The following is a 13,064-nucleotide window of genomic DNA, read 5'->3' as shown; positions in this document are numbered from 1 at the left end:
TCCCTGTGAATTCATGGCATAATGGGTGTAAAAAATAAAAGTCGCTGTAAAAAAGTAAATAGCCTGAGCCATTTAAAACATTGTTTACTTGGAAGATTTACTTTTAAACTAGGAAAAATGTAAGTGATCTTTGAAGTGTTAAATGAAGTTGTAATTTGTGATCAAAATAAAGTGAAAACAATGGGTAAAATTAAGAATGTTCATAAATGTGTAATTAAAAATCTTCACAAATGTGTGATAACCCAATGTCAGTGTATAGGGTAGCATATGTGTTTCTGATATTTCTGCTGGCAGGGAGTAGTCTTCCTTAATTACCTTAGAAACAGGTTTCGAATGACATTACCTTTGTTATTGCTGCTTTTGCTTTTAAGTCTTTATTAGAATGTTGAGAATTTTCCTCTAAAAATAGAAAATATCTATAAATAAGCAGGCATCACATATAATTTGAACAGTCAAGGGAGTTAAAGAAGGAAAACAAAGAGGAACGAAGGAAATAGAGAATAATAACAGGTGTTGAAAAAGATGGCAGTGGAAGATAGAACATTGTTTTAGAAGACGCTCAAATAGCCCCTGAGCTTGCAGTCTGTTTTTTATAGTACAGACTTGGATGTGTCTCTGTGGCATGGAGGTGTGGACAGCATGTTTGAGGAGGGTGCTGGAAGATTCCATCCCTGTCTTTCCCAGGCTTTTTGTTGTTGTTGTTCCTTTGTGTTTTAAATTAATCTTGGATGACAGAGATAAGTGAACAAAAAGGATGCTTACATCACTTTTCTTTTTAAAATTTCTCACAAAGGTGCAGTCCTGTTATAGTTTAATGTCTGTTTATCTTTGTCAGAATAACACACAAATCAAAAGAAATAATAATTTTTCAAAGAATAATCCTAAACTACCATTTTAGGATACTCCTTGTGGTTCTCAGTATGTTTTACTTGTTTTGTTTTTTTCTGTAGCATTTCTTCTATCTTGTCCAGAGATTCTGTGCATACAAATACATTTTAAAAAAATTACTTCTGTTCCATGACTTGTCTTTTCTTCTGGAATTTCTTTTTTTTTGTGATTTTCTTGGATACTTTCTTTCTGTTGATACTTTCCAGAGATGTATAGGTATCTGTATGTCTGTGATTATCTTTTCATCCTGGGTTTCCAAGACTCTTGGGCTTGTTCAGTAGATCTGGTCTGATTCACTTAGCAGAACTAGCAGGTTTGTCCAAGTCAAAGTGAAAGTCAGATACGGGGTAGGTGGGAATAAAGCAGCCTGGATTCCAATGCAGCAGAAAAAGAGGGCAATTTTTTTTTTTTTCTGTAGAGACAGAGTCTCACTGTACCGCCCTCGGTAGAGTGCCATGGCTTCACACGACTCACAGTAACCTCTAACTCTTGGGCTTACGCGATTCTCTTGCCTGAGCCTCCCGAGCAGCTGGGACTACAGGCGCCCGCCACAACGCCCGGCTATTTTTTTGTTGCAGTTTGGCCGGGGCTGGGTTTGAACCCGCCACCCTCGGCATATGGGGCCTGCACCCTATTCACTGAGCCACAGGCGCCGCCCAAAAGAGGGCAATTTTTAAAGTAAATAAAAAGAGTGCATTTTATTTAAAGTAAAGCTTAGATAGATAAGCATAGACTTTTCCAGAGAGATTAGAGAAGGTTTGTCTCTGCCAGTGAGAAGAGACATCACGTAAAGGCAGTAGACAAGTGTAAGTATCTTATTCTAGCTCCATCTGTAATTATCAATACGAGTTTTTCTTTGGTTTCCTGAGGTCCTTAAATATTCTTGCTGATTTCTTGCTGGTTATAGGTCACCCAGTTGCCACATGTGCCCACTTTCCTTCTCCTTTTGGCCATAATTGCTATATGCTATTTTTCTGACAATTGCGTAGTGGCGTCTGTTAGGCTTGTGGATGTTTGTGACATTTTCTCTGCACACTGTTCTATAACTGTGACCATTACTCCACTTTGTGTCATAAGCTGGAAACTACATTTTGTGGAGAACAGGACATACATGGTCAACTGAATCAAAAAGTTCCCCAAACTCATAGTTTGTTGCAGGGCCCTTTTTAACTTTCTTATCTAGGAGGCCAGACCTTTTGCCTACTTCCCGATAGCTCCTTTCTATCCCTATCACTTTCAGTACTTCATGGTGATTACAGAATAGACTTATGTGCATAAGTGGGGCTTTTCAGTTTGAGAGTCAGTAGACACAAGTAGCTGTTAGTGCTGTTAAGTGCACTTCCTGTAACCGCCATTGAGGCCACAATATGGATGCTTTGGGCTAGCAGTGTGGACTTGCTAGTTTTCTCATTGTTGATTCTTTTTCTTCAGAGGCCTTTTAAAGTAGACACATTATACCTCCAGTGAGGTTGGTACAGGTTGGATTCTCTTTTTTTCCCTCATCTCTTGAATCTGAAGTACACTTTAGTGACTTAGGGAAATAAAACCATAAATGGTGTTAAACATGATTTCTTTAAAAGGTAAATTTATACTTTCATTTTATGTTCTTCCTAAATATTTGAAATATATCATGTTTTGAAATATCTAAGAGTCTTGTGGAACACCTTGTGGTATGTGGTGCTGTCAATTGTAATCATACTTTTAATTCTTTCACTTTCGAAGTAAAATGTTATTCTGATGAACTCAGTTTTGTTCTTTTGATAGAAGTAGGTAGAATTTTTATGATTGTCAGTTTCAGATTGATTGATGAAAAGGGTAAGGATTAACTTCTTCTGAAGAATGTTGTGATTCACTATGTACCTTTGTGTTTTTTGTTGGTTATAGCCTTCAAGGTAAGTAAAGTAATAGCCAAGTATGGGAAGTTGTTTCAAATTGGTTCCTTAGAACGGCCGTAACAAATTACCCACAAATAGGACAGCTTAAAAACAGTAGGAAATTGTTCTATAATAATTCCAGAGGCAAAATAGACATGTTGGCAAGACCCAGCTGCCATCTTCTGGTGGCTCCTGGGTTGTGGCAGGCAGCTCTAATCTTGTCTCTGTCTTCTCTGGTCTTTTTTCTTTTGTGTGTTTAGGTGTCTTCCCATTTTTCTGCTTCGTATAAGAAGACTCAGCATTGGATTTCGGGCTGATTCTAATCTAGGATGATCTCATTTTGAGATCTTTACCTTAACTGAATTTATAAAGACCCTTATTCCAAATAAGGGCACATTTTGAGGTTCTATTTTGGCATGCAACTGTTCAACCTGCTGTAGGAATTAGGGCTGTTTATGTAATTTGGGGGCTAAGTTTAATCCAGTTTAACTCTTCAGCTTTGGAGCAATGTGCTTAAGCTTCTTAGACTTTAGTTTTAACTTTTTTTAAGGTGAATAGGTTGGCGTAGATCGGGGTGAGGAACTGTTTCATGTTGGATGGTCACATAGCAATAATCAAATAAGGCTGCATCCAATAAACTCCAATTAGATATACTTAAGAAGTTACATTATTTTGTAAAAATCTAATATGAATTTAATCATTTCAAAAAATGAGAACTATTAATTTTAAATTTATGGCTGCTTTTTGTTGCAAAGCATTTGAATATTTGGTTGCAGCATGGAGGTTCACAGTTTCAGTTCATCCTCTAAGTGGGTATCAGTCATTTGTGACATTCAGGGCATATTGATTTGAGTAGGAGAATAGTCACAACAATAAGTGGTTGAAAAACAAGAAAGCATTTTTTGAACATGTTGCTGAAGGCATGGGTATTCTATAGCATTTTTCCAGATTTCAATTAGGTCTTTTCTTAACATCAAATAATGACTTCAAAATGTCATCTACTGAGAGCTCAATCAATCCCATCTGTAGTTCTTTAGGTGATATCAACTAGGTGAGCATTAAGTGCTAATTGGAATTTAATGTCATGATTTTCAAAGTCAGTGAACCTTGATTGTATTCTCCAGTTGATAAATCTTTAACAGTTGTGTGTTCCTCAAATGCTTCACGTATATCAGGTCTATCATTCTGCTCATCAGTAGTCTTTCTGACTGGGGAAAATATTCATGTTCATCAGTAGCCTTTCTAACTGGGGAAAATATTCATCTGAAATTTCCTTTTGAAGAAGCATTTTGAAAAAAAGTAGAATTTGTTGAAATGCTTGGATTTTTTGCCACATATCATGTGTAGACTTACTTGCAAAGAAATATTCAAGTCATTTTGATTTGGCAGGATATCACACAGAAATGCTGCATTCTTTTAGAAATCTTCTTTCAGTAATTCACATTACTGATTCTCATCTTCATAAGATTTAACCGTCTGTTCTCACAGAGATAAAATTTTGACTAACACCTGTCCCTGCAATAGACAATGCACTTTTAGAATGACAGGGCAAATCCACACCCAACATCTCATCTTTCACCTCCAGCATGTTACAAAACTGACCTTGCTGTGTTACATTTGCATGAATATAAATTGTGGCAGACTGTCACTGTAACTTCAGCACAAGGTATAAGAAAAGAAATGAGGGCATCTGTTAACACTTTTTTAAATCTGTGCAATAAACTCTTCATGTTTTCCTGTCATGGAAGGGGCACCATTTGTACATACACTCACTAAATTTACCAAATGCAGTCCAACTTTACATTTATCCTGAATGTCTGTTCCCTGTGTTCTGTGCCCAAAGTGAGTAACTCTCTGTAGCAAAGAAAACCTCCTGTTATGGCCTTAAAGAACCCACATGGAGTCAGGAGTATAAGTTGATTCATCCAAAGTGATTGAATAATATATATTTTCCTTTTGAAGTACTGCATGAAACTGTTAAGTTGAAGGCTAATTCATGCTGCAGATTGGTTATGTTTCACCTTGGAAGAGGTAGTTGTTTGTATTTTGAAACATTGTCTGGGTCTAAGCATCCTACAAGTCTGGCAGTGCGTTCTTTCACAGTTTCTACATCATTGAATGGGTTTCCTTTTCCCCCAAGTACATAAGCTATTTTATAAGCTGTTTCAGTGGCATTGTTTCCTGTTCTTACTGCTGCTTGAAAGAATCATCTTGGTTTTTTATTTTCATCTTTTAACTTCTGCAATACAGTCTTTCACTAAAAAGTCTTCTCCCTCTAAAATATTTGTGGTCCTTCTGAGTGTCATGATGGTAATGAGCACTGACTTCCTTTAGTATTGGTATTGCAATATCACAAAGCGAACAAATCATCTTAACTTTAGCAGAAACAAGATAATATTTTAATTCTCAATTCTCATTAAAAATATCTGTTTTCTTCATTCAGTGTTCTTTTGATCCTTTTTGACATGATGGGCTTTTGATCAGACAGAATTAAAATATACTGTCAAGCTGTGCAAATATACTGTTTGAAATCCCACTTCAGACAGAAATACAGTGCACCACTGTCAAAAGCTGATCACAGACTAGCACAATCAACTCCTATAAACTCTCTCCAACCAGCCTCATGCATTAGCGGCTCCACCAGGCAGGAGAAGTTAGACATAAATCATGAGCAAAGCAGCTGTCAGTTTAGCCTTGATGGCTTACTAATGTTCTAATAGTGCTATGCAATCTGGGAGTATTATTTAATTGAAACTTATTTTATTCTTTGTATTTTAATTACATGCTTTTAAAAATTAAATAAAAATGTAAAAGATGAACAAAAATGTATTAATAAAAATAAAAAGATTTCTTCTGTAACATATGAATTCAGTCAAAAGCTCATACTTATGGACCTAGCAAGCCACATGTGGCCTTAAGGCCTCAGATTCTCCACCCTGGTTTAGATGCCCTAAAAAAGCTTCTAAATGGAAAAATATATGATTGTAAGTTTGTTTTATACTTGGGGCTACTTAGATAAGGAAAAGCAAATTGCTTTTACTGATCTGTCTTTGAGCAGACTTAATAGGGTTGTGTTCTGTGTGAACATGTTTTCTATTTTCCAACTCATATTGAAAGAATTATGGTAGTTTCTGAGTACAGATTCCACCATCTATTCCTGTTTGTCTATGTTAGGGGAGGAAACACCAAAGAAAGGGAGGGTGAAAGGTGATGTATGTGCTGGTTCTGAATGGAGGGTCAGTTTTGGGTTCCTGGGATGAACTCAGTAGTCAGTGATTAGTGGGACTCAAGTTGTCTGAGTTAACAGGTATCTTTGTAAGGGTAGATGTGGCTTAAAAACTTCTATGTATAAGTTGAGTTAAGAAAATTCATTGTCAGAAAGCACTAGGGTGTCTTCTAAGAGAGAAGCCACTAACAATTCTTTATAAAATGAAGGACCTTTTGGTAATATGACCTATTAATTTGATAAAGATTCATTACAGAGCTATTTTGGACAGATAGTAATTTTTTAAGGTCTCATTTGTAAGTTTGAATTTTGACATATATGTGTTATATTTCTTTTCCCTAAAGCGAAACCTAATAACAGTAATTATCAATATAATGCTTGTTTTTTTCAAATACTGATTTTATACCCTGGTTAAATTATAAAAGTTTCTTGCATTTGATGTGAATTGTTTTGCTTTGTATTACATTTTTAAGGTAATGATGACTGTTTTAGAATTGGGGAATAGGTTTTGTGTTGCAGCATTTAATATTTTTATTAGTAGGCTCCACTATCAACAAGATATTTTCTTTCTTTTCACAGCAAGACGTGAGTGAGTTTACACACAAATTACTAGATTGGTTAGAAGATGCCTTCCAAATGAAAGCTGAAGAGGAGACGTAAGTTACCATGAAATTTAGTGATGAGGTTTTAGAAACTGAATGAATAGCATTCAGTTTTTCCTCATATGTATTCAGTGTCACCAGAGAAATAGGAAACTGTGACAGACTTCTGGGCATCCCAATATGATTTGTGTTACTGACAAGCTCTTTGGATCTGTAGCCACAAGTAATGGGTAGCCTTAGGTTTCTGCTACAAGATCAGAATCAAGCCATAAAAATCTAAAAAGTGATTCCTGACAGGGCTAATCTCATATACTCAGTTCTTTTTCTTAGATTCAGCACTCACTTTTCATGAGGAGGAATGGGTTAGTGGTGGAGAAAGATGCCAGGCGTGTTAATTCTGATGAAGTCCTTTTACATCGAAACAGGACAGGTATATGAAGTTCCTCTTCACCATTCCCTAGTTTCTTATTCTCTATTCACTGGGTTCAACCATTAAAATCCTGGTCACTTAAAGTTGGTGGCTGGCCTCCTTAGAGAAGGACGTCAGCTCACTTTGAGGACAGTCTTGATTCCACCCTCATAAGACCCCACTCCTAATATCAACTACTTGTTCCTTTGTGTATTTTCTTAAAATACTGGTAGACCATTTAGACTGCCACCACAAGACTGTGATTTGAGTCTACAAGATGCAGTTGTTAAATTAACACCAAGAATAAAGGTTGAAATCCCAGGCTGAAAATTTTCTCCCTTCTCTCACTCTTTGTTCTTTTTAGAGAATATAATATTTCTTTTTTTATTATTTTATTTTATTTTATTTTTTTATTGAGAATATAATATTTCTGTATTTGTAGACTATATTACAGAAAGTAAAAATATGGCCTCCTTCGTTGCCTAATAAAGTCCATTAGAATATGGGTTGCAGTGAGATTAAGATGAAATAAAGTATCTTCTAATCATACAATGTTAATAGCTAAGAGATGCTCCCACATTTTAACATAGACCTTGCCATCTCTTATGTTACCAAAACTCAGGAAAAAAATAAAGTTTCCAAATGACATTACCTTTATCTTTTAAGGTAATGTTCCAAGAAATGGTACTAAAAAATCAAGATCATTTTGCTCTGTTTGCAGTGTAAAACAACAAAAACAATCGTCTCCTTTCTTAGTTTATGTTGTGTCAGTTACAGCATGTCTTGTCTGTGCCTGAGTAGAGTTGAGGTTCTGCAACTACAGCCTGCACTGTCTTTCATTGATATGTACACAGTGCTTTCAACATTTCAGATGTTGAATTTCATATGCTTTAGTGTTAGATTTCAGAAGATTACTGGGTCACACACAATTAACATTCATCTTTTACATTTGAAAATTTGAAACAAGCTGCAAACTTTAACCTCTTGTAAGTCTCTTGGTCCAACTACAATATTATTCCCAGAATTTAGTGTAGTTCCTTGTCTGGTTATTTCTGAAGACTGTAATAGATACTTAGGATAATGTAGTAAACTGAGAAAATCATCTTAGTTTTAGTTTTCTGCCAGGATATTAGTCATTATGGGCCAGTGGTTGTAGACAACTTTCTGTGAACTTAAACTAAATTGGGAGAAATCTCTCAAGAGATTAATTTAGCACAAAGTCTACATCTAAAGGGGAAAACTTCCATTATTTGCAAACTGTCTTTGTCACAACTTGTGGCAGTTGAGAGTGTGTTTAGACGTTTATGATGCTGGTAACTCTGATAATAAGGTACCTTCTTTTCCATCCACCAAACTCAGTGGTTGCTTCCTAAGCTCCAGTGTGCTGCCCCCAGAGCTGCACTCACTGGAGGCTCTTCCTAATAATTTATTTTGTGCCAAAGTGGTTGCTGTCACTGTGTTTTGCTACAAAATTGCTCAGGCCTATGAAACCTGCCTTCTGGGTTGGTTTCTCTCTTCTGTTTATGTTAGTTTCATATGGAGAATTTCCCTGCCAAGATTCCTGAACTGAATTTGCTGTTGATGCTCCTGAGTCTCAGTGTCCAGTGAAGATTATTATCTCTGCAGTATGTTCTTTCCTCAGCTTCTGGATGTCCTAGGCCTTGAGCGTATTTCTTTAATATTTTTTTCTTTTAGGAAAGTTTGGCTGAATGTTTAGTTTAGCCTGCTTCTCAGCCTCTGCCTCATTCAGAATATGGAGGTTTGATTGTCCACAGTTGTGTGGTTTTATTGTCAGTACTCCACTGCTTTATTGTAGAGTAAGACAGGGTAACGGTATGCCTTTTTAATCAGTCAAGGTGGTGTCTTAGTCCACGTATGTCGCTATAAAAGAATACCCAAGGTTGGGTGATTTATAATAAAAAGAGGTTTAGTTGGTCTTTGGCTTATGATTCTGCAGGCTGTACAAGAATATGGTGCCAACACCTGCTTCATATGAGGACCTCAGAAAGCTTCCACTCATGATGGAAGGCGAAGGGGAGCAGGTGTATGCAGATCATATGGTGAAGGAGGACGCAAGAGGAAGTGTGAAAGTGCTAGGCTTTTTTTTTAACACCCAGCTCTTATACCCAGACACTAGTAGAGCAAGAACTCCCTTCCCTGGAAATGGCACCAGCCCAGTCATGGAGGGATCCGCCTCTGTGACCCAAATTCTTCCTATTAGGCCCCGTCTCCAACATTGAGGCTCAGATTTCACCATGAGTTTTAAAGGGTCAAATACCCAGACTCTGTGAGCTAGGTAATTATGTGGCAGCAACTTCACGTCAGAACTTTGTAGAGGCCTATATCCTTAGATGTGCCCAGTGGGTGGGAGGAAGGGCTCTGCTCCTGTGTTTATTCATGGTAAATTTTATGCTACATACATTGTATCACAATAAAACATGAATTTAAAAAAGTGGGAAAATGCATCTTACCTAAAGGCGAAGGGCCAGAAATGTTTTCAGCTAGCACTAGGGACTATTGTACTAGCTACTGGGATTCTGGTATTAAGTGATATATTTGGCACCATTATTCTAAGAATTAAATGATGACCCATGTAACAGTGTCTCCTCCCCTTCTCTTTGTTTTTAATTTCAATTAATTAAACTTTTAAAGACAGACCCCTACTCTGTTACCACTGCTGCAGCATCATCGCGTAATAGCCCACTGCAACCTAAAACTCTTGGGCTCAAGCACTCCTCCTGCCTTTGCCTCCCGAGAGCTGGGATTACAGGCAGGTACCATCAGGCCAGGCTCATTTTCTAGGGATGGGGTCTCCCTCTTGCTCAGGCTGGTTTCAAACTCGTGAGGTCAAGTAGTCTTCCAGCCTTGGCCTCTCAGAGTTCTAGGATTACTGGAGTGAGCCGCTGCTCCTGGTCCCTCTCAATAGTCCTCCACAAATGAATTTTATTAATTTAAACCTAAAATTAATGAAGAAAAATTCCATGTAATTTGTGGATATAACACCCTTTTATAAAGGGTGTAAAGCCAAGATAAACTTTGTTTTTTAGACTGTACAGTGCAAATCATGACTAAAAACTATTATATGTGTATGCTAAGAAACTGTTATATGTGTATGTCTAAAATTCATAAATGACTAATTCTGCCAGCAACATGAAACTTCAGAAAAGGATAGAATACTTTTTTAGCTACTCGGGATCAAAAAAGTGATATGTTTATTCCTTCACTGGTGACAGCTGTCACGTTTGAATGGTATGGACTCTTCTCAGTAAATGCAAGAAATAACTTATCAAAACTTTGCAGAAATATTCTGATTAAAGATGGCTTTCCTTTCCAACAAGTCCAAGTGAACATGTGTCATACAGGTGAAAAGCATCAGACTGAAATCTCTAATGATAATACAAAGAGCAGGCACGGCCTGTGTCAGACAGGTCCTCTTCCTAGTTCTCCCATCGTAGTCACTCATTGTAACACTTACAGTCATCCTGTGAGGTCAGTTACTGGAATTATCCTTAGCTGACAGAAATGGAAAAATAAACGTAAGTACCTCGCCCAAAGTGACATTCTAAATAAGAGAGCCAAGTCTGTGATAGTCATATAAATACTTTTCTCTTGACAGATGTTACAGTTCTTTTAATGTTTTCTCTGTTTAAAGGTCTAAAAATTGTAACCATATTTGTATTTTTAAACATGCTTTAGGGATGAAGAGAAGCCAAAGAACCCCATGGTAGAGCTGTTCTATGGAAGATTCCTAGCTGTGGGAGTACTTGAAGGTATAGTTACACATTTACTTTTTATTGCAGGTGAAGAGATATTAGTATCCATTAGTATCCAGTTGTTTTTTCCAAATGACCCAATGTGTTAACTTTTGAAAGTTATTTTTTCCAAATCACCTAAAGTGTGAAACTTAGAAAATTGTTTTTTCTTCATGATCTCAAGTGTAATGAATTTTCATAAAGTTTTATTTGAATACAGTTTGATGGCTTGAGATTACAAAAAGGCAGACACTAACTCAGATGTTAGCCACACATTTAAAAAGTTATATTGAGGTGTCAGTATATTTTTGTTTGCCTCGAATGCTAAATATTTATTGTATAAGTGGAATATTTTGCATAATACATTATGTTTGGTTTCGCTCCTATCATTCTGGTTTTATGTGAAGTAAAAAACTATCTGAACCATTGAGTAGGTCTAATTAGGTTATATTATAGGCACTAAGTATAATACGCTGCACAAGCATTTCTACCTGTATTATATTGGTTCTTAAAAGTGGTTGATGTTAAAGTACTTTGCCAATGAATATTGAAGTCTTTGGACTTGGTATTAGTAAGTTGCTTCAAAGCTGTTGTGCTGTGTAAATGTGCTTTAATACGTTTCCACTTAAACCATGTGTTTGCCTTAGTAAGAGTAATTTATTGTAGAGCACTTTCTTACCACTTTTACATATATCCTGATATTTTCGTTTAGGCCAATGGTTTTCCATTGAGGGTGAATTTTAATTTGTTTGCAAAAATAACTCCACTGTAAAAGTTTTTCATCCTTTAGAGAACTTCTACTTCTCGGCCCTTTCCTGTACTTTCCATCCTTCCTTGTTTATCATTAAGGTCACTCTTTTAATACCCACGCTCTCTTTCCCCCATCCTGGCACCGCCTCCCTGGTTTATTCTGAGTTCACTCTTCGTTTTCACTCTTCATGTACTGAGTGCCTTAATATTGCTGGGGAAGTCATGTCACACAAACGGGCTAGCTGGCATGGGTCGTGAATTTGAGCTGGACTTTGTTGGTCCCAATCCCATGACTACCTGGCAGTTATACTTGTTGTGTATAATCGTTTCCTCTCTCCTGTGTTCTGTAGTAACTGTTTTCATCTTTCTCACTCATTTCAAATCTGACTTCTTTGTCTCTTCATTCTCTCTGAAAGATCTTACCTTAGATTTCATAGATTTACTATGAAATTAGTGAAACTTAACCCAGGTCCTTTGCAAGGCTCAGAATCTCGTTTTATGCTTGCAATTTCATATCTTATCTTTTTTGAAAACTGTGTCCACAAATATGATCTTCAGGTTCTATGATGTAGATCGGTTGGTTCCTCCACTCCATTCTTTTTATCTTCTGTCCAGAAAATAAAGGAATTATCCAGTTTATATCAAAAGACTGCTCTTTATATGTGCTCAGAGTTCTGTTCATTCATGCTTTTACTCAGACCTTACTGCATTACCTTGTCTGTTTTTTTGTTGTTTTTTTGTATCCTGTATTTTGAGCTTTTCACTCCCCACTATTTGAAGCAGTGGGTAGATCTAACCTGGCTATATATGGACATTAATTATAATACACTGCACTGTCTTTCTCATCAACATTTAGACATGGTCTGGTATCTGACATCTTAAAAATAAAATAATAATTATCCCTTTCTAAATTGCTTTTCAGTTAATACTCTCACTCTTCAGTTATATTCAGAGTTAAGCACCTTTGAAGAGAGCAGTTGGTTTCACTGCTCACTCTGCGTTTCTTTACCAACCCCCACTTCAGGTTCTGGCTCCAGAACTCCTGTAAAAGGGATCTCTAAGGTTATTCATTTCCAACATTTGGTCACTGTAGATCCCTTTCTGTTTCTATGTTGAATTCTTAACTGTTAATGCCGTTTATTCTCTTTCCCTCTTCTTTTTTTCCAATTGTTTCCTTAAACTTCTCTGGCTTTTGTGACACAGTATTCTTGTGGGTTTTTTCCTGTCTCTGTGAGCACTTCTTAGAAATTGTATTTATCATCTTTTCTTCGTGCATATAAATGTAGGAGATCCTTGGGACTTGGCTTAGCCCCTTTCCTGTGGGCAATCTGTCAGTTAGTAGCAATTCCCCAGCAATTTATATTTTTAGACCATAATATAATCTTAATTAGAGACTCACATCCAACTCTCCAAGTTTAAATCGCATGAGCCATTCTGAACAATTAAGTCCCACTGTTATCTCAAAAGAAAAGAAAAAAAAAATTCTGTTCTTCCTTCAGTGGCACTGTTCTCCGTACGTGAAAATTAATGCAGTTGTTCATTCTGGAGATCTGAGTGTTACGT

At 36.7% G+C, this 13,064-nt stretch overlaps 1 protein-coding gene across 3 annotated transcripts in view; it reads left to right on the top strand.

Annotated features, from left to right (window-relative positions):
- Positions 1-13,064, top strand: part of USP25 (ubiquitin specific peptidase 25) — a 143,509-nt gene that overhangs the window by 65,117 nt on the left and 65,328 nt on the right. For all 3 annotated transcript variants that reach the window (XM_053564917.1, XM_053564915.1, XM_053564916.1), the window contains 2 exons: positions 6,568-6,644; positions 10,696-10,769. In XM_053564917.1, coding sequence (XP_053420892.1) covers positions 6,568-6,644; positions 10,696-10,769 — 151 coding nt within the window. The remainder of the gene's footprint in view (positions 1-6,567; positions 6,645-10,695; positions 10,770-13,064) is intronic.

The sequence above is a fragment of the Nycticebus coucang genome, chromosome 16 (genome assembly GCF_027406575.1).
Source record: "Nycticebus coucang isolate mNycCou1 chromosome 16, mNycCou1.pri, whole genome shotgun sequence".
NCBI classification, from domain to species: domain Eukaryota; kingdom Metazoa; phylum Chordata; class Mammalia; order Primates; family Lorisidae; genus Nycticebus; species Nycticebus coucang.
Note: the sequence above shows the minus strand (reverse complement) of the source record. Positions and strands in the feature narration are given on the sequence as shown.